At 40.3% G+C, this 22,719-nt stretch overlaps 2 protein-coding genes across 3 annotated transcripts in view; both read right to left on the bottom strand.

Moving 5' to 3' along the window:
• Positions 1 to 464, bottom strand: part of WDR47 (WD repeat domain 47) — a 90,771-nt gene extending 90,307 nt beyond the window's left edge. Inside the window, exon 1 of one of the 2 annotated variants that reach the window (XM_036768499.1) lies at positions 253 to 464. The gene's annotated coding sequence lies outside the window, so the exon portion shown is untranslated. The remainder of the gene's footprint in view (positions 1 to 252) is intronic. The other variant, XM_036768498.1, reaches the window with a different exon arrangement.
• An 11,194-nt stretch (positions 465 to 11,658) lies between these two features.
• TAF13 (TATA-box binding protein associated factor 13) lies at positions 11,659 to 21,358 on the bottom strand. Its single transcript, XM_036765713.1, has 4 exons — positions 21,252 to 21,358; positions 19,139 to 19,217; positions 15,523 to 15,620; positions 11,659 to 13,050 (listed from the first exon to the last, which is right to left on the bottom strand). The coding sequence occupies exons 1-4, from the start codon at positions 21,276 to 21,278 to the stop codon at positions 12,880 to 12,882; spliced, it is 375 nt and encodes a 124-aa protein (XP_036621608.1). The 5' UTR covers positions 21,279 to 21,358; the 3' UTR covers positions 11,659 to 12,879.
• Positions 21,359 to 22,719: the final 1,361 nt, after the last annotated feature.

Here is a 22,719-nt window from a genome sequence, read left to right as displayed (position 1 = left end):
CAAACGCGCCCCGACCCCTCCCGGGAGGGCACCGGGGTCCAGGTGGGATGGGGGAGGGGCCGGCCCACGCCCTCCTCAGCCCCCCACCCCCCCCCTTCCGCCCCGGGAAGCTCCCAGGCGCTCCCCGCTACCCCGCCCCAGGCGCCGGGCCCTCTGACAGGTGGTGACCAAGGGAACCAGATGCGGACGCCTGGCCCGGCCCCGCCCCGCCCCCGCCTCGCCTCCCTTCTCTCCTCCCCAAGGGTCACTCACCTGAGGGCTCCGACGTGAGCCTAGAGACGCGACAGAAGAAAAAGCCGGGCCCGGAGGGGCTGATGCGGAGTGCTGGGGGCCGAGGTTGGTCCGTCCGTCCGTCCTTCCCTAAGTCGTTCCGTCAGGCAAGCAGGCAGGCAGGCAGGCGGTCTCTCCCCCGGCCCCGCGGCGGCGGCTCCCGCACAGCCTCTCCCCGACTGCAGTTGTCAAGTGGGGCTCGAGCCAAGGAACTCCAGCCAATCACGGCGCCTCTCTGAGCCTCGTCAGGACCCCGCCAATCCGGGCGGCCAGGCCGCTGCCTGAGCCGAAGGCAGAGACTGGAATCGTGATGGGGAGAAGGGAGGGGCGGCGGGAGGAGGAGGAGAAGGGAGGGAGAAGGGGGAGGGAAGAGAAGCCCTCAGCCCTCCCAGTCTCTTGGCCCCGAGGGTGCCCTGGAGTGTCACTGTCTCCGAAGCCTTAAGGGGTGAAGTCATTTGCTCCTTTGGGGACATTAAGCAATCTGAACTTCCCTCGGGCTGGGAGGCCGTCGGTCTGTGCTGCCCATCCCAGGAAGCCCAGCTCAAGTACCCCCTCCTCTGAGAAGTCTTCCGGGACATTTCCAAACCGCCCCCCAATCTCACCCCTTCCAGACTGCCATTGGTATTTGTTGTCTGTCTGTCCCATAAAGGTGGTCACTCAGAGTACACCGGCATGTACACCAATCAATCAACAAATAGTGAAGGACCCGTCAGGACCAGAGACAGCGAGGTCTCGTGGAAAGAGAGAGACAAAACAGACCTGTGTTCAAGGCTTGCCCTGCCAATAGTGGACTGGTCAATATTTAGCAATCAGCTCCCCTAAGAAAATGTTTTTTAAGTTTAACCTTCATTATTAACATCCCCTCCATCTCTTAAGTCTAGACAATCAACAAAACAATAAACCAATACCTAATTTGTAGTGTTTGCTGATTTCTGAGGTATAATTGTTCACACTGAAAATTTAATAATCAGCTCTTGGGAATCAACACATGCCTGCTCCTCATGCATACTGTCTGTGTCACCCTGAGCGAGTCATTTAACCATTCAGTGTTCTCTAGGCAATTCTTTAAGACTATAATAAATTATAGACAAGGTGACCTGCTGGTAGAGGGAGTTCCCACATCCAGAAATTCTCTCTGTAAAAGAAATCACAGGTCTGGTCACTCCCTATTATGTACCAGGCACTGTGCTAGGAAAAAGGTTACAAATTGAAAAAGCAAATGGTCCCTGCCCTTCAGGTACGATCTGTTATCATTATCACACAAGTCTTTCCATATTTCTCTGAAATCTGTCACATTCCTCATTTCTTACCATGCAATAAAGTCCCATTGTATTTTATAACATAATTTGTTCCATTGTTGCCCAATTGATGAGCACCCATTTTGTTTCCAATTTTTGCCACCACAAAATGTGTTGCTAGAAAAACATTAGACCTTCCCATCTGATCTAGAGCTAGCAGGGACCGGAACATTTACAAAGGTCACAGAGGATGAGAAAGCCTAGAAAGCAGTCCACACTGATTGATGTAATACCCATGTGATTGAGATCTCAGACACATTGAACAGGTAATAGCTCACATTTACACGGCACTTTAAAGTTCACAAAGGTTACACATGATTAGCTCTCTTTTGGCCCAAAGAAGAAGCATTGCTTTTCTCACTGAACCCCTTCCTAAAAATAGCTCCAAACATCACTAACATACACACTTTTTAATAAATGCCCCCTTGCCAAAGGGCTCATAGCATTGCTTAAGCAATTAAAAGTAAGTTATAATTGTCTCCTACACACAAGCCTTCATAATGGCAGCATTATGTTGACAATATTGCTATTATAACTTAGCCCTGTTTAGATTTCTCTCAGTTCATAAATTTTATCTTGCTTGCACCAGCCATAATATAATAATAATAGTACCTTACACTTGCATTGGGTTTTACAGTTTTCAAAGGACTTTCATCGACTCTATTGCTTCCCATGAGATGGAACACTGCCAGACTTTACCATCTCCTCTGCCACTTCATCCTAAGGCTCTCCAGACCTTGCCATCTGCCACTCCTTCAAGCCCTTCTCCTACTCCCCTAACTTCTCTTCCTCCTTCTTGGCTTCTTTTTATGTGTTTTTTTCCCCTATTAGATTATGAACTCCTTGAGGAGAAGTACTATCTCATATAAGCCTTTCTTTGTATCCCTGGTGCTTAACACTGTGCCTAGTATGTAGTAGGTGCTTAATAAATGTTTACTGATTCTGATTGAGCAGCCAATGTGTAATTCAATATATTGTAATATATGAATGGGGAGTTGCAAAGGAAATAGTACAGTTATTAAGGGAGAATATAGTTTCATTGTACATAGTATTAGCTAATATTATGTCTGTAAATATTGTATAATTATATTGCTATATAATATATATTAATATTATCTAGCCTTTGTGGGTATGTGATTTTTTTTCTGAAGTAGACAGTTAACAATCAGCCTATTTTAGTATCCAGTTGTGAACAAACTTGAATAACTTGAGTTTAATTTCACAAATTAAAAGTGATTCACATCACTGAAATAAGCCAAAAGGAACCCTACAAGGAGAAATATTAAAAACAGTACTAAATAAGAAAACTTCAGGTCACTTCAAGAAAGGAAGAAAGTATAAACTGAGATATAGTGAAGGAGTCAGCAACTTTAATGCTTTCTCAGGGAAGACATCAATTTATCCACATAACTGAACTCTAAACATTTATTTTTTTCTTATGTAATAGGGCTTATTTTCTCATGTCATGTGGCTCTGGAGCATGTGCATATTGTTATGAATGAAAAGCCTGAAAGTTTCTGAGTAATTAATGATCGATCTATTAATTAGTCTAGCAAATAATCAATAATTTGATGGTCAGTGGTCCCTCTCAGGAACCAAAGACAAAATCATGGAGATCCCTGAATGCTTAAATACCTTTGGAAAAGGAGGTACCCTTGACAGGTGAAAATCAACCCTGATTGGTGAACAATTAATGAAGGGGTGGACATATTAATGAGGAGGTGGGCCAAAAGTCTTCAGCTCCTCCTACTGAGAATTGTGACTTGATCATGAAATTCAGCTGCCTCTAGCAATCTGGACAAAGGAATCCATCTCTACACAAACCACTTTTTTTTCTCTTTCATAAGCTGGGTCACCCTAAATTCTAACGGAGGGTTCCAAGGACAAAGGGCTCATTTCCTTGGGGCAAAAACTTGCCTAGGTCTTCTAGTTCGGTGGGGTCCTCCCCAAGATCAAGGAGCATGTACCCTAAGGATATGAGCAATCTCATCTATCAGCAATGATCCTCAGATACTGATTGAATGGCCTGCAAGAGCTGGTCCCTGAAAGAGGAAACAGAAAGGAAAAACCTCATATGTGTGTGTGTGTGTGTATATATATATGTATGTATATATATACATATATATATATACACACACATATATATGTATGTATGTATGTGTGTATACATATATGTATATATAATATAACCAATAATTGGTTATTAATAGAAAAATAATCATTTCTCCCAATATCTCATTAATTTGTTAAGATGGTGTCATCCATGTGGAGGGTGTTAGGAAGCTGATTCTGGAAGAAACGTGGTGAGTGAAGTGTGCATGGACATTCCGCAAGTGACTCTCTTTGGCCTGCTACATAGTTGAGAGTCCAGCTGTATGACTGGAACTGCTGATATCTTCAAAAGGGCCGAGTCAGCACCAGCCAGGGGTTTAGCTGCATTTGTATCTGAGGGAGCATAGTGGCACCATTAACAGACTGTGCTGAGGGAGTCATGATGTAAGGGGAAGTACGAGAAATTAAAGGTCTCTTCCCTTAAGCCTCAGGCCACATGGGCCCCAAGAAATGGGCCTGGATCCTTTGATTTTTCATTTGTTCTTTTCTGTTGAACTATGGGGACCTGGGAGTACAGGAATCAAGGTTAGATGCTGCAGCCAGCCCACTATCAATGGCCTGAGGAGCAAGGGTCCGGGACTCTGGCCTAGTTGGACATGAACTGGGTGGAAATAATGCTCTGTAGGTACTAAACTAAGCTGTGAACCTAATTTGAATCCAGACACTGAGGTGGTAAAGGGGGAACTATGACTCAGAGGTGTTGGGGGAAAATGTTTGTATGCTTGCTCTTATATCTGTAAATTAAATATCCTTTTGTAAAAGCTACCCAGTGATAAGTCACTAAAAAGAATACAGACACTGGGGAGTCAAGCTGATGAAAGAGGAAAGAGAATTCTACAATACCCTCAGAGTACCTGAGAAGGGGGAGGGGAATGTGAATACAATGGGCCTAACCCTGAGAGAGTGGAGCCAGAGTCAACCATGTTTCATTTATTATTTCTTATCAATTCTAAGTCAGGGGAAAAAACAGTCCTCCAACTCTTTTCCCTAATAGTAACATTGTTGAGAAATTACAGGCAGATCATACAACTTAATGTTGCATTAAAGTTGTTGTTCATCCTTCATTTTCGAAGAGGACTAATGACATCTTGGGTATGACGTCTTGACTGTGGGTAAAGTGGATTTAAGTAAAGTAGGGTTGCACAAAGTCAGTTAGCCTTACTCTCGCTTGCGGAGTTATCAAAGTTGAGTGGCAAGAAAAAATCAGGACAACTGGTGATGGGCCAAGATGCAGTGGACGACCTTGGCTCTTTGATGTCTGACCAAGCTCTAAGCACCCCACATCTCCTGGTGCAGCTGCCTTCATAGCTGTTGGAACAAATTGTTCTCATCCACCCATTCTGCTAGAAGAAGGTTTCACATCCCTGGGGTAGACAACCCCCTAATTCACTGATGGGTTTGAGGCCCACCAATTACCCTCTACGTGGTTTAGCCTGACAAGGAGACTTTATCAGCATGTGGCCACTACACATGCTACAGCTTAGAACCACAGGGGAGAGCTGAGTGACAGAGAGACACCAAAGGTGGATGAGCAGCTCGAAAAGAGCTGGCAAGCCCTCACAGAAGAAATACTTTAATCTGAAAGAATAGAAGGGCATATTACCTAGTGTAAAGGAGGGGATTTGACATTCTCACCTCAATCAATCATTCAACAGACATGATTAGGTTTTTACCCTGGGATCCTTTTGATAGGGGCAAACTCCTCCTTAGTTGTGTCCAGAGGACACCTGGGGGCTTTAAATAGAGAAAGTTAAGCTGTGAGGCCAGTCAAGTAGTGAACTACTTGTGCCTGTGCCAGAGAGCATCAAGGAAGTGGCTGTAGTGAGCATAGAGACAGTGTCTCACACACACTACCCCTCCTTCCATTGACCCTGTTATTGAAAAGACTGGACCAGAAGGAGAAAATACATCAAACTGAGGGCAGAGAAACCCTGAGGAAAACACGGACAAATTTTGAGATGGACGGATACAAAAATTTAGCCACCCAAGTGTAGCCAGAATGGCCTTTGTTTTCTTTGAATGACTCAGCTTACCTCATTGAGCTTCCCTGGATGCTGGGGCTTGCTCTTCCGGGGCAGGACCAGACAACTTCCTGTGTGATGAGTCATGGGGCTGGCTGAGGAGAGGTGTTAACGGCTACGCTAGGGGGAGGGGCCAAGTCAAGAACCAATCGGCCCTGGTCGTTCAGGCGGTGCTTGATGATGTCAAAAACTCTATAAGAGGGGAGAGGACAGCTTGAAGATCCTCTTTTCCTTTTCCGGTTGGAGCCAGAGACAGTTACAGCGACAGTTACAGCGACAGTTACAGCGACAGTTACAGCGACAGTTACAGCGACAGTTACAGTAACAGTTACAGCCACAGCCACAGCTGAAGCAGGAGCTGCCAGTAGCAGAGCTGACCTACGGGAGAAAGCTGAACAAAGACTTCAGGCCAGTGGGTAATCTTATTACCATAGAGGGGGAAACATGATTTTGCTTTACGCAATCATGCTTCTCTGTAGCCTCCTGGTTACTCTTTCAAGGCGTACTTATTGGGCCTGGAAGCTTTTGATCAATATATCAAAATGGGGTTGCTGGTTCATGGGTTGGTTACTGTGGAGCCTAAATAAATGTTTTGATTCTTCTGCCTTCTACTTTGAGAGTTTCTTATATCCGGCGGTTCCGAACGTTTCAGACATGTTTATGATCCTCTTTGAGATTATAAACTCTGCCCTCCTAATACACCAAGGGAGGAAGTATTGAAGGAAGGTGACTCCTTGCACCAGAAAGGGCTCAAGAAAGGACTTCTAGAAAACAAAATTTATGAATTTGCCCTTTTGGCACATGTGTTCTCTACAGTAAGAGCTCACTCTCCCATTGACATGTATGTGCTTGGAGGAGAGAGTGCCCCAGACTTTGGGGGAGATGTTTTGTACCAAGTGTCCTTACCACCCTAGCATATGCCCTTTTCTAAAAACTAATTGAAGCATAACTGATGAATGTCAATGGGAAGTATGTAGGTGGGGGCTTATTAGCTACTCTACTAGACACCCACAACCCTTAGAATTCTGAGAACAGTGGTAATCAGCTGTCCTCTGGGAGCCAAACTGTAAGCCTGAGTGCCTGGTTATGGGACTGGCCCCAAAGGAGGTGGCATCTATCCCAACATATTATCAGTACAGTTCACCAAGGAGCCACCATTCACATAGATTCTCAATGAGTAGCTACAGTCACTATCTTAATATTGCTCAGAAAAAAATGGTTGGACAGTTATTAATTAGATTGCCAGATTTTAATTTGGATAACATGTGACATTCTGAACAGGCTAAAATCAGGGGTGAAGGAAGCCTTATCACATGCTGTTTTTTTATTCTAGTTATTTGCATATATATAGTTCATCTCTCCTATCAAATTATAAACTCCTAAAAGATCAATAACTGTTATTCCATTTTTAAAACTCCTCCTGTATAGTGCTTGACACGGACGCTCAAATTATTTGTTGATAAAAATTCATTGAATGAATAAGGCAGAGATTTTGTGCTAAGTGTCTAACCAGAGGGAATTGTATGGGACTATTATATTTCATAACTGATTTAAAAATAGGACAAGTTACCTGGCTGACAGAGTCACCGCAAACACTTCCAAATGTCACGGTAATATATTGGTTTCTTAATGCAATATCAGATTTTTACAAGACCATCTTAATTAATTAAACTGATGATCTCACTTTTTCTTCCATATCAACCTAATTTGACTAAGATTCTATCAGCTTGCCTTTCCTGCTAATTGTCACCATGTCAACAAGTCATTCAGAAGGCAATGAATCACTCAGTTAAAGGCACAGGCCTTAGCTCTTTGAAAATTACATAATTTTAAGATACAAGTATTATCTTGTCAATATTGTACAGAGTCATTACTTATGATTTAAACCCTTAACCAATGGAGATTTAAACTTGGTACTGTGATTGTCACATCTCATTTCAGAGGCAAGGTTTGGAAGACCCTGACTTCACCTCAGAGACCAACAAAGAAATCTGATGAAAAGAGATGAGAGAACTGAATCTCTTTTCCTTCTTTGCAGAGGCAGCGAACTATGGAAGCAGGGCATTGAATGTACTCTCAGATTTAGTCAATGGACTGGTTAGTTTGATGAACTACTTTTTTTTCTCTTTTATTCTTTTTTACAGGACACACCTCTCTATATAAGGAAAGAAGAAAGGAGATTTTTGGAAATGAAGGTGAGATAGAAAATAAAAGATATTGATAAAAAAACTTTCACGTTAAAGATTACAAAGTAAATTGAAGAAAAGCTGGCAATCAGAGACATGAATCAATGTAAAAAGATGTCATAATAAAGTGTGTGCCACTTTATAAGCCCCAAAGATCTGGATGGCTAAAAACGTCATAGAATTATGTGTGTGTGTGTGTGTGTGTGAGAGAGAGAGAGAGAGAGAGAGAGAGAGAGAGAGAGAGAGAGAAAGAGAGAGAGAGAGACAGAAAGAGAGAGAGACAGAAATTGATTGATTGATTTAGTGTTGACATAAGAAGTCAGAGCTCTGAGGTCCCTTCCAGCTCAAAACTATTCTAATACTGGCATTCAGTACTGGTAGTTGCCCGTTTCTAGGTAGGCTTTCCTAATGAAAAGGTTATTTTTTTCCTCTATGTGCAATGAGAAGACATGCTTTGTGTTACTTCTCTACAGAAAGAACATATTAAGGCTGAAACACAATTTCAGATAGTTTCCCATGTAATTATAACCCATACAAATTCCAGGTGCTGAGAAAAACACAGAAGTCAGTCACGTCAGAATTCAGAAGAAAATTTAACCTTGAAATTCTTCAAATATGAGTCTTGTGCTAACATTTAAATAAATACAAGTTCAGGATTTCTTTGATCAGATTGTCATATAGTGAAAGGATATCTTTATTTTTTCCTATATGTAGTTGGAGAGCAAAAGTAATTGATATGTTTTTTAAAAATTATTTCTAGTTTACACTTGTATAGCACATTATGGTTTTAAGAGTACTTTCACATACACCTAGGGCAGTTAGGTGGAGCAGTAGATAAGAGTGCCAGGTCTGGAGACAAAAACCCATGTTCCTAAGTTCAAATCTGGCCTCAGACATTTACTAGCTGTGTGACCTTTGGCATGCCACTTAACCCTGTTTGCTCAGTTACCTCATTTGTAAAATGAGCTGGAGAGGAAAATAGCAAACCACTCTAGAATCTTTGCCAAGAAAACCCCAAATGGGGTCACAAAGAGTTGGACACAAATGAAAACAATTGAACAACAAATACCTGTCATGTGGTCAAGATAAATAATATGACAGCTTACAGATGAGAAAATTGGTACTCAAAGTTGCAAACTGTCTTTCAATGTCAAGCCCACTATCCCAGGCTAATTGTATTTAAGCATGGCACAATACAATTTGTTACGCAAGCTGATTAATTCCACATGTCATCATTTCCAGTGTCCTTTGAAATGGAAACCAGACATTTACTTGTCCACCAATTCTGTATTCTGAATTCTGTAGACTCCAGGGAGATAGCTTTTAGAAACTGCCCTAAAATAAAATAATAGTAAAGTAGTAAATAAATTTGTTGAAATGCCCTGATCATCTAACCAGAGGAGTTAAGGCCCAAGGGTTACATCAGCTTAACACTCCCAAGTGCAGCCCAAACCAGATTAAAATGTAATTGGGAAATACTTAACAATGTAATAAAAATACAAGACAATAAGTCTGCAGCCTGCTGGGATTCTTCAGTACAGTTTAGTGGCCCCATTCCTGAGTTCAGCTCCAATGACCAATACTACCAGACTTTTCCAGACAGAAATTAGTAGTCCTTAAAGTCCTTAAGTCCTTAAAGAAATAAGGCTGTGAAGTCTTTGGGAGCTCTGGGATGCTACTTAAAATTCTTCCCTTGAATTTCATCTTCTATGCACTAAGCACATACTGCACTGAAATCTGTAATTTCTTCCAAAAGTTTCTAAATTTAAAAAGAAATATTAATAATTGTACTGTATAAGGCAGTTGGAGTCCTATGTGCACTGTTTTAAGTTTTCAGTATCACCTTCAATTTTTTTCTATAGGAGGAGGATGCAATCTTAGAATTAATCATTAAAATTGGGAATTGAAAGATGAGTATTAGGTTTTAAAACTTGATTGTGTGAAGGGTCATTTCTAAATGATAAATTCTAACATATTGCTATATAATTAAATCCTGCACCATACCCTTAAAATAGGCAGTATGGGGGCATATGACTTGTTTTCAAGAAGTAATCATGTCTAAAATACAGCTGTTGTTTGAATGGGGATTCCTGTTCTTTAATTTCAAAAAAGGACAGCATCATATAGGCGATATGAGCCTTTTGTACTGCCTTACTTACCTTTCCCAATGAATGTGCTTACTAAGAAATAAATTGAGAATACAGCAGTACTTTTTCCAGGTCCAGTCACTATTGTTTTGCTTGTTTTTCTATGTTACAAGGGAGGATTCAATCATGGGGTCAGTTGGGATCATATCCAGAAATAGCTGATATAAAAAAGGCATCAAAGCTTATTTTGAAGTAGATTGGTATATGGGAGGTGTGATAAAGGGTTGTAGGCTTGAATTTAAAATACATAACACCAAGTCCCAGTTCTTTCACAACATGTCCCTAGTAGGCCAAGTCATTTAATCCACTTCCTACCTCACATGAAGGTATTTTGAAAATTGCTGCAAAAAGATGTTATTTAAAAACTGCCTTAGAAAAAAGCTGCAGTTCCTATAAGATAGAAAATCTGACCCAATAAGATAAAAATGAGCCACCTTGTCCTTCTGTCATCAAAGTTCAATCCTGATAAGATGCTTAAATAGTAGTTGATTGGTGGTGACTTATATTATCTAATATCCCTCAAGATAATCTCAGAAGAGTAGCTTAACAGCAAAATCACATCTAAAAATGCTTTTTTTAAAATGAGTTAGGTTCAATATGTTCCTTTACACGTCAAATGATACATACCACTGCCCCTCATTTGCCCAGAAAAAGCACTACATCAGAAGCTATCCATAAGCATTAAGCACCCCGTGTACCAGTCATTAGGGATACAAATTAGGGACATTAGGGACAAATATGACATAGTTCCTGCCCTCAAGGGGCTCACAGTCTATAAGCCATATGGTATAGTGGATAATACATTGGAAGTAAAAATCAAAAAACCTGGGTTTGAATCCTGATTCTGACATTAACCAGGTGTGTGATCTGGGCCTCAATTTTCCTAACTTACAAAATAAGGAAAATACTTTACTACCTAGCTTAGAAAGTTTATTGTAAAGGAAAGCACTTTTGTAAACTATGCAAGGACTTACATAAACATGACCTACTATAGTATTCTTGCTTCAACTTCTTAGAATCATTCCTGGTGAACAAGAGTTCAAATACCACAGCATTTATGATTCATCATGTATAATCTTCTTGCTTAGAGTTTTTAAATTTAAAATGCATGGAGAAACTTGCAGAAAACTGAGCTACATTTGTTCAAGTTCATATTAGTCAACATTTATTAAGTGCCTCCTACATGCCATTTATATTTTCATTGGGGGCGTAAACCTCAAAATGAGTAAATTCCTTCCTCAAAGGGTGCTGATCAATTCAGGAAACAGGTAGTGGAAGTAGAATTGGATTTGAAGTCAGACAACCAGGGTTCTAATCCCAGTCCTGCTGCAACATGGTCATGTGACCTCAGCCAACTCCCTTGGCCTAATTCTCACTCTCCTTATTTGCAACACAGGAACAGTAAGACCTATACTTCCTACCTCACAGGATTGTGGGAGAACACAGTAAGATATCTGTCAAAGTGTTTTATAATTGTTAAATGCTACATAAGTGTAAGCTATCGTTATAATGATCATTAACATGAGGGGCTAGGAAAAAAATGAGAAACTTCTTAAAGATCAAGATAGAATACATTCCCAGGAATACACAGATAACACAGAAGAATCAAACATCATACACTGAATTTCAACTATTAACTTCCTTAATTTTCATAGATGATTTTATTCTTAATACAAAAAATTAGGATAGCAGAATATTCCAAGTATTGATTTATATTGTTCACAACCAGCACATAAAAGTGTAGTTTCACACAAAAAGGATTTTTCAGTGATTCCGTCAACTGTTTTTTCAATTCTAATAATATTAAACTCAATACAGTAATAATTTAATACATTATGGTTAAATATACACAAAACTTACATATCCTGAGCTACAATAGCAGCACCTACAGTCACATGCGTGTAGATGTTGGCAGATATTTCCACAAAGAACAAAGTAAATTGTTAAAACAAATTTTACAGTATTGCCATTTTTACTAAAATGCAGAGTGCCTGCATTTATACTCCTTTAAGTGTCTCAATTTAAATCCTTTCTGTGTAGATCAGTTCTAAAACTCAAACAATTAGTCTAGTAGGCCCAAAAGGTTTTTAATCAAAACCAATAAAAGCTCTTAAATTATCTTAAGTTTTCATGTGGAACTTTGAAAGGAAACAGGAACTTTCACTAAGAAAAAAATTGCTTTTGATATCCAATGAAAGAAAAGAAAACATACTTTTAAGAAATCTAAAAAAAGAGGAAAATGTTTTTGCAATAATCTTTATGCAAATAATATGGAACACTTTTCCTTAAGTGAAACTAACACTTTAAGAATATAACCCAACACGGAGCATGGGGCAATCCACAAAACCATTATCTGTCTAAGAGATTGAAAGTAGCCATGAAATTAGTTTTACAAATTGCAAAACCAAAAAGGCTAATTTTTAGATTTCACATATCAAAATGCTATAATAGAAAACTTCAGGGGCAAAAAGGAGACCAGAATATACTTAGTTTAAATTGTCTTTGTCACCTCAAAAAGACAGGGTGATCTGCACAGTTTGCAGGATATTTTAGCTTCTTCCATGCTGTTAAAACCAATGAGTAATTTCAAGTATAACAAAGAGACGCAAGCAATTCAATACCTAAATATCACTTTTAGAATCCACAAAATCAAAGTAAAGGCAGCAACGAAGTGTTGTTTCATTTCCCATTTATATGGTCAATTGGATCCATGTAATAAGGTAATTGTAAGAAGCGCTTAAATTACGTCAGGACCCTTCATTTTTGGCAAGGTGAAAAATACATAGTTCTAGTATACACACACTTGTCCTAAAAGATAGGGAAACTTTGGAGAACATAAAAGATGTCAGGATCCATAGTTCGCTTCATCAAAAGCTTTTCTAGCCCGTTTCAGTTCTTCATTCATAGTAAGCAAGTCTTTAACTCTGGCAAACTTCCTTGGGTCCTTTCGAATCAAGAAGACAATATCTTCAACCTGCACTCGACCTTGTCGTCCAATAGACATTGCTTTGTGAGTCTATCATGAAGATATAAATAAACAGAAGGAGTTCAATTACTTGAATTTTCCCTTATCATTCCATCTTTCCCATCTATTTCCCACAATCAGGCAGAACAACTTGCTTCTAAAAAAGAAAGATTAAAAAAAAACTATCCAAACCTTAATCATTTCCTAGATTATTAGCATACAACCTGAAAGATATCAGACCAGTACTGTCAATCCACAATATAATGGGTAAGAGAAAAAGCTGTCCACATGGGGGCTGTTCAGCATCCGTTTTTTTAATGTTATTTCATTTGTTCTCTCCAGATAAGCTGTTTTCTCCTTCCTTCCTATATTCTTTCTGTTTTATATTTTTCATCCTCTATACCTCACCTGGTTGTTGCAGGTTCCTGCCCTTTTTTGGGGGAGGGGAAGAATGTAGTTTCCAATTTCTAAAAAATGAAGGAAGTACATTCAGTACCTTTATGTTTCTTTAGATACCAAGCTAATGAAAAAATGCAGAGTGGTGTGCAAACATAAGCACAGCTTTCTCATTTTCACAAATCATTTAAGGAGGAAATGGACCACTTTAGTACAGAATATTTTTCAAGCTCTGAGCTTTTTGAATATTGTGCTTCTTTACATTCATGGTGTAGTAAAAAGCATACTGGATATCACTTCAAGTTGCAATCTGGGTTCAAATCCTGTGTCTGACATAGTGGTTGTGTGACTGTAGCCAAGTCCCTTAACCAAAACCTGTTCCCTTATCCATAAAATGGGAATAATATTTGTAGTATCTACAACGTTGCTTATGAGGCTCAAATGAGACAAGGAACAAAGCATTTTGGAAACCTTAAAGAACTATATGTCATGTATTATTAATACTTGTATACGTATTTTATATAGTAGCCTGTGTAAATAGGCTAACGTGTGAATAAAATCAGATAATGTATATGAAATTGCTTCACAGACTTTAAAACCCAATAGAAGAGTAAGATGTTAAATTATCAAATTTATAAATAAAACTACTCTCATGTTGTAGCAGCAATTTAGATGTGATCTTTCCCACCCATTAATAGGTCATGTGACCTGCTTATGTCACAGGAAGCCTGTCACATGTGGTAAGAGGAGTCCCCAAAAGGAAGTTATGTCACAGGAGGGAGATGGGAGGAGGGGTGAGGAAGGAGGGAGGGAGAGAGGGAGGGAGAGAGGGAGGGAGAGAGGGAGAGGGAGAGGGAGAGGGAGGGAGAGAGCACGCGAGAGAGTGCGAAAGTGCTATTATGCTGTTAATGACCGTTGTGACTGTTAGAGCTGAGGTGATGAAAGTCGACCTCTGATAGCTGAACAGGCTACGACACCTGTACTGTGAGTTTGTTTCTGGGAAGACTCCAGCAGGGGTTCTGAGAGGTTCGGGGATGGCGAGGCTCCATGCTGTGATATTATATATCAGATGCTTCACTGCTGTGATGAATTGGGCAGGTGGCTTATGGAATGTGGTTCTCTGGTGTCTGAATAAATGGTTTACTTCTTCTACCTTCTAGGCAGAGAGTCTCCTATACTTTGCAATACAGAACTACGTAGGCGTTTTGACAATTATCATCTACATCGTTATTATTGCCTTACTGTTACACATGTTTATAAAGCACTTTCTTCACATCAATCCTGTGAGGCAGATAACACTAATACCACTGTGCCCATCGTATAGACAAAAAAACTGAGGCACAGATAAATTAAGTGACTTACCCAGTATCATATAGTTGGTGTCAAAAAATGGGATTTGAGCCCACAATTCTTGACTTTAAATGCTTTTCAAATTCTGTCATACTGTCTCTGATAAATCAATAGAACAGGGATTCTAAACCTGGGATTCAGGGATCCTCAAGGAGATTTATGGAGAAACTTCAGGGTGTTTATTAATTTGGAAAGCAAAAAAATTGCATCTTTGTTTTCACTAACCTTTAATTACAACTTGGCATTTCCTTCAATTTTGTTTTTGTTTTTTTGGAGGGGGGAAGGCAGGGTAATTGGGGTTAAGTGACTTGTCCAAGGTCACACAGCTAGTGTGTCAAGTATCTGAGGTCGGATTTGAACTCAGGTCCTCCTGACTCCAGGGCCGGTGCTCTACTCACCGTACCACCTAGCCACCCCTCCTTCAATTATTTTAAAATATGACTCTGAGAAGGGGCACACGGGCTTCACCAAACTGACAGAGGAGTCCAGGAAAGAGGAAAGGTGAAGAGACCTGGCACTAAGAAGGTTCAGTGAATGAGCATCATGTGTTTCAAGATGGCTAGTTCAAAGATGAGTAACACAGATGCCAAAAGGAAGAATAGCTTTTAGTTCTGTTCTATCATATTTATTACACTCCTTCCTTTAATGCTTTACAGTGACTTGCAATAGCAGCCCTTCCAAAACTTGTCTTGTATGGCGTTTTAGTCCCACTTGAAACCCAACATTTCAGGTTCATTTTACAAATAATTAGCTAATCAACTATCAAAAACACCTTACCATCTCAGTGATGAACTCTATGACGAGGTCTTCCAGAATATCCACTGACTCAGTGTACGGATTTTGGTCATCGCCAAAGCCATACATCATACACCTTACTGTGAAAGAGTAAAACATCAACAAACTTATTTGAATACATACAGGCACTCCACACAAACTGCCTTCCAAGTTCCATGTCATGGGCTTATTAATATAATCCCACTGGATTTACAGTTGGAGTAGACCTTCAAAACCACCTAGTTCAATCCTCAGTTTATGGATGAAGAAACTGAGACCAAAGGAAGTTAAGTGACCAGCCCAAGTAAGTAGTAGAACTGGGATTCAAATCCAGTAGTTTCCACTGTACTGCATTTCTATCAATAAACGCAGGACACAGTTTTCCTAAAATATACATTTAAGTTCCTCTGCAAGGTCCTACTCTGATATCTCTCTGTGGTATGGAAGTGACTCCAAGTCCTCATAGGCTAAGCCAGCAAAATACAAGCTTTGCTAAGCTTTTACTGTGTTGAGAAGGCTACAAAGTAAGCTCCCTGCAACAAACAGACTATTTGTTTTCCAAGGACCAGCCTGGTTAGGTATAGAGAGGCTCTTCAAGAATAAGATTTGGCTATGAATTATTTAGCCACAACAAAGAAAAATTTTAAATGGCCCTCAGTCCTAAGGAAGCCCCTTCTGATTCTTCAGTGACAGCAACATAAAGTCAGAAAAAAGGGCAGAGGGTGCCAAGAATCAATCTTTAGATCATCTATAAACATTAACTTCTTTTCTGGTGCTCTTAAGTATGAGATCATTATTCAGTGAAAAAGTTGAAACACCATAAAAGGAAGCTGTAGGAGAGGCAAATACAGGAAAAGGTAGAGTCAATCTTATACAGCATTCAAAAGCAATACAAAATATGATTTCATAAGATACTTGATTATCACACGCTGCAAATTAGATTAGCTTATACGTGTGGCTTCAATGTGAAGGTGGGCATAGGAGAAGATAATGAAAAAATGTTGGAAAACAATTCAAGAGTAAGAATGAGTATGGTCAAAGGCTGGTCAAAACCTGTACTGAAGACTCATGCTGACATATCTTGAATAATCTCTTTAGGAAGACAGCCAGACAATGCTAGAAATGGTGAGCACCAAAAGTTTTTTTTTTTTTAAATTTAAATTTTGGTTATGCCAACAGAAAGGAACAAACTGGCTGACAACATGAGAATTATTTCCAACTCAGCTGTCTAGATACAGTCACCATTCTACTTGTTAGACAGAAAAAAAAATCAGAAATCAGAAGAAAGAATAAAATGATACGGTGTGAAATTGAGGCAGTTCCAATCTGATCTTTCAAAGGATGCTATTGATGCTATAAAGCAGTAAAATGAATAAAAGTGTACCATCACTAACTACCATCATTTCCTGAGCAAGTTTAACCAATGTAAGTCAATAGCCACAGGAGCAGCAAAGGAGCCTAGAACCTGCCACATCCTGAGAAAACATGATCTCGCAACATACAGCAGCCAAAGGCAGCAAAGGTTTGTAATAGAAGCTTGTTTGTAAGATTCCACGGAAAATGGTAGGAGATTATGAGCAATGCTGTCTCATAAAACAGCGAGAAATAGTGGGGAGAAAAATACGTAAGGTCTAGCCAGATCATCTTGAAAGAATTTGTGGATGAAACTGGAAAGTCAATAAATAGGAAGACAAAATTAACTCAGCAAAAATTTCTAAAACAAGTTTTCTCCCATCAATGACAGCAAAGCCACCACAAATGGACTACAGCTTCTACCACAAAGAAGAAATATCACAAAGAAAACAAAGAGAAATGGTTAAACTCCATCAAACAGGAACAAAGGAGTTCTAGGCTATAAATGACATAATTCAGAGGGTGATGAGGGATCACTTCTCAAGATTTCTTAAATAAAAAACTATCATCAACTCTTGGAACTTATTACAACCAAAAAAGGAAGTCAAGAAAATACCCATAACTACTAAGCCATACACCTACTTTCCCATTTCTACACAATCTTTATGAGAACAATGTACATGTATATTGAGGAGATCCTTGAAGGTGTTATTAAGGAAAAGGCTTTTGCAGCAGATCATATCTTTCCAATAAAAAACTGATAGGTTAGTGGTATTAAACCACAAATTAACATTATCTATGTTATGCTGTACTTTTATTTATTTTGTTAAACATTTCCCAATTAGATTTTAATCTACTTGGAACTTGGGGAGGGCAGCAAGTTTGACACCTCTGACATGGAGAATAAAAGACCCCAATTGTTTGTCGACTATTTCAAAGCATCTGATTCGGCAGAACAAAATGCTCCCTTAAAGATTTTCCCCCAAAGAAGTATCCCCTATGCATGTCAAAATTGAATAAAACTGCTCAAAAGGTATAACAAAAATAACTTTGTTTGACAAACCTTTGATTATGAATGTTAAGTGAGACATATGCTCACCAAGATATTTGCCAGCATCGGAATCCAAATGAAAGAGGGATTCTCCTTGAGAAAGGTTTACTGGAGGATATAGACAAGAGTTACACCAAATGATACATAGGGGAGCTGCAATCTTCACCTTTGGAGGGAGTACCTACATTGTTTAGACAGCCGCTGATGGATTGAAGAAGTATTTTAAGTTTGGCTCATTTACATTTTGTGGTTTGCCAACCATATTAAGATAGAACAGTATCTAACCTGTTTTTAAACAATATAAAGATACAGATTTTGTTTAGTTTCTGTATAATTGGTTTCAAGTATTATACAGGCCAACAAAGGGGAATCCAAAGACATTACTAGCCCTTCTCTGGTTAAACAGGGGTGGGGAAACTTCAGCCTCAAGGCCACAAGTGGCCCTTTAGGTCCTCAAGTGCAGCCCTTTGACTGAATCCAAACTTCACAGAACAAAATTTCCCCTCAGTTCTTTCTCAGCCTGACACCTTCCCCAATGTGTGCCTTTCCTGGCTATCTTCACACGGTTCCACAGCAGGCGTGAAGATCAGGGTAAGAGAGAGGTATGTTCCTGACATTCAAAGTTTGAATTCTAAATGTTTTCTCATAGAAGTATTATTATCAACGATGATTAAGTTGCCATCACTGAGTTACATTATGGGCAAGACAATTTATGATTTTATTGTGGGTGAATTATAAATCTTTTACAATTAAGAACATAGTTGAGAGTTGCTATGGCTGAAAAAATTAGTCACCCTATGGACAATCTGGAGATAAGCTTCTCCAAGCTTACCTGGGCTGGTCTTTAAATAACAGACACGCAATCTATTTTCAAACCTGCACATGAAGGCTTTGTCACTTGCTAGGACCTACCAGAGCTTACAGTCCATTGGCATAGCTTTCAAAAAGTGAAGATCACCTCCATAAAATAATGTGGCATCACAGCAAGATATTAATGGAGTACATTAAAGGTCAAATAGGCTTTTATAGATGGCTTAAGACCTGTAAATCACTATTTATAGCATAACTTCTAAGGAAAGATGCTTTTTATTCCCAGCAATAAACAAATTAGTAACTTTTAAAGCACAACCCATTTTTAATTTAGAGAATACCTATATGTATTCATCTTCAATGCATGACATCCATAATCAAAATACTCCTAAATATAATACTTACATTCTTTAGAAAAAAGTCTTTTTCTTTTACCCTGTCCACCATCTGCTCCTCCTCCCACATCTTCATTATCTTCCTCAAACTAGAAAAGTATAAAGATTTGAGATAAAGACTTTTTAGTGTTTAATAAAAACTTATTCTTAAAAATGAACTAAAATTGGAAGGCATCTAATAAGTCATCAATGCAAACAACCGTTTCTGTATCCACAAAGAAATCTCTTTACAACACAGAACCCTAAAATGTTGGAAGTAAAATGGACCTTAATTAGGTGAACAAATGGTTTACCCAGCTGCTGCATGAACACTGAGTGAAGGGAAGATCAGAATGTAATAAGGTTATTCATTTTCCTGTTGAATAGTTAAATGTATTTTGTAATAATAAGGAAAAAATAATGTACATATACTGGTACATAAACAGCTAAAACATATAAAACATCTGTGCTTTATATACATTGGCTAATGTGGGGAAATGAAGGATTTGGATCTATGACTTCATCTGTGCAAGTAATGCTTGGTGTAGAGCCACCTTTTTACTAAAGTAGGTCAGCAACTTATCTCATATAACTTACTGAATAGAGAACTGACTGGAGCACTGAGAGGTTAAATGACCTGCCCAGGGCTACAGCCAGTATGTACAGTCTTCCTGACTCCAAGGCCATGTACTTTCAAAAAAAATTTTTTTTAAGTCTGTCTCTTAACTTTCAATCATTAACATTGTTTTGCCCTCTGCAGCAAAAAAAAACAAAACAAAAAAAACACCTTTTTTTTTTTCCTGAGTACCTTTCAAATATTTGAAAAAAGCTAACAATGTCTTTCCTCAGTTTTGGCAATGATGTACTGTAAAGTACAAAGGGCTGGGGAGCTAGAAAACTCAGGTTTGAATCCTGGATCTGCCACTTACTGTGTGATCTTAAGCAAGACTTTCTTTCATCCTTAAAATAAGGGTGCCAGATGATATCTAAGCTCCTTTCTGTAATTTTATGCAAACGATTCCAAACCTCTCACTATTCTTATCTCTTTCATCTAGATGAATTCCCATCTGTTGATGCTCCTCTTAAAATAATGTGGTTGGAACTATGATATTCTAGTTTGAATATCATCTTCTGTCATCTGGATAAATTCCATGCAATTTTAGAGGTCGGTCAGTCCTCGGAAATCATCTAGTCCACTACTCAGATTTTGTGAAGGATGGAACTGAGACCTTGATATGCTGAGTCTTTCAAGGCCAGAGAGGAGAACCCGGATCAGAAAAGAGGTCTCCTGATTCCCACTGATTTAGAGCCAGAAAAGACATTTAGTGTCATCTCCGAATAACGCACATACACGGAGGTTTTTAAGATTACAAGGCTTTTTTTCCTTCACAATGACCCTGTCAGAGTTACCAAACGGCATTCATCATACGGCCAACTAAGCGCTAGGCTCTGCTTGATGCAGGGGATATGAAAGCAATAATGAAATAGTCTCTACCCTCAAGTAACTTAGATTCTATGGGGGGGAGGGGAGGGTAGATAACTTGTGCACATATAAATATGTTCAAAATATAGACACAAAATGCACGACACTAGCAGGGAATCGAGAAAAGCTTTAAATAGTAAGCGGCCGTTTAAGTGAAGTAAGCAGGGTACGCATCGTTTTTCCTTTTACTATGTATAGAACAAAATGAAGCCCAAAGGCGTTCAAAGAGACTTGGCCAAAATCCCAGTGGAGGGACAGCGCCCTTGGACTCCAAAAACGCAGTTTTTTCGACGACACAGAGATTAGGATGACCGAGGCTTTAAGCTGCCTCGCGATAAATTTGTGGGGAATGTTCTGCAGATATCCCTGACTGCTGAGGCATTTCGAGGTGTCCGTCCCTCGTCCCCATGCGCCCTTTTCTACTCTCCCCAGACAAAACCGATTCCACAGTGAACACGGGGAAAGGGCTAATGTGGTGGACAGGGAGCGGGCAGGGCAGAGAGAAGCCACCGCAAATCCCCGGGGCTCCCCGGCCTTGGGCCTCAGGACGCTCCCGCCCACAAACAGTTCCAGCCCTAAGCGGCCGGGGGTCGGCGCTGCTCTCTCCTATGGGGAAGAGGAGAGGAAAGGGAGGCCGGAGAGGACTGAGTGGCTCACTCACAGTGGGATCCTCCTCCTCATCAGCCATCCTGTCCCCGGCTCCAACCGTCAAACACTCAGCTCTCGCTCGAGGGAGCCACAACCAAGCTTCCTCTTCCCTACTTCCGCTTTCTCACTTCCTGCCACGCCCCACATCAGAACGGGATCATCTAGTCTAGCTGCGCAGCCGCTCCTCGCTGGTCAGGGAAGGCGCGCTCACGCGACAGTAGGAAGCACGTCTCGACACGCACGCGCACGCATGGCTGGGTGTCTGATTCGTCAGAAGCCAATGGGGAGGGGCCTAGGCACGTGACACCGCCCCCCCCCCCAAGTGATTTGAAAAAAATGAATCAGTCAATCGTTGATTTAGCTCCACTGTGCTAAGGGGTTGGTGGTGCAGGGGCGCAAATATAAAAGAGACACCCCCCCCCCGCTTTCTAGAGTTTAGTGACACCCAGTAGAAAATCTAAAGGGAGAGACACTGAGACATTCCTAGAAGCCACCTGTCCATACACACAAAGTGGGAAATGACCTCCAGGGCATCCATCGTTGGATGGTGCAAAGATCCCTGGACTTGGGTTACAGCCTAATGACGGGGTGTATGGGACGTTCAGGAAGGACTAGCAGCTCTGGTGTGAGGGCTTGCCCAGTATTTTCAGAGTTGTCCATCCACCTTTGGTGTCCACCTTTCACCCATCTCTCACCTGTGACTCCAAGAAGCCGTAGCATGAGCAGCACCTGTTCAGAGTACCTGACGCCTCAAACCCCTCGGTAGTTAGGGGAAGTTCTACTCCAAGCTGTGCGAAAATTTACCAGGGTGAAATGGGCAGATAAGAATAATTTGTTCCAACTGTCAGGAAGGTGGCTGAAGAAGGTGCTATGGAGCACTTAGACCTTGGCCCTACCACCTGAGATATGAGCTGGGTCTTCAAGAAAGCCACAGAAACTAAGGCTTAGGGGAGAAGGGAGGTCCGGCATTCTAGGAATGGAGGACGGCCAATGCAGAGACTTGTAGTCAGGAGCTGGAATGTGATATGAGGACATTAGAAGGCTAGCAAGTGGGCCAAACTAGCCAGATTTTAGAGGATGTGAAGAGACTGGAATGATAGGAAGGGGCCAGGTTATGGAGAGCTTTAACAGCCAAACAAATGACCTTTTTATTTGATCCTGGAGCTTAAAGGAATCCACTGGAGTAGGTGGGGGAAATGATCAGACCTACCTTTGAGGAAAATCACTTTCTTAGATGTGTGGAGGATAGACTGGAATAAAGAGAGCCTTGAGACAAGGAAACCAACTGGAAGGCTTTTGCAGTAGTCTCAGTGAAGGTGTTGAAGGCCTAAACTACAGTGGTAGTTGTGTGAATAGAGACAGAAGACCTATATGATAGCTTTCTCATGACTCACTCCATCTCAGTTGAGTACAGAGATGATCATATCCTTGATCTTGCCATTTATCCACAAGTGTACTGCTTTCATGTTCATGAACTCTGA

This window comes from Trichosurus vulpecula, chromosome 7 (assembly GCF_011100635.1).
Source record: "Trichosurus vulpecula isolate mTriVul1 chromosome 7, mTriVul1.pri, whole genome shotgun sequence".
Taxonomy (NCBI): domain Eukaryota; kingdom Metazoa; phylum Chordata; class Mammalia; order Diprotodontia; family Phalangeridae; genus Trichosurus; species Trichosurus vulpecula.
The sequence above is the reverse complement of the archived record's forward strand: the minus strand, read 5'-3'. Positions and strand labels throughout refer to the sequence as shown.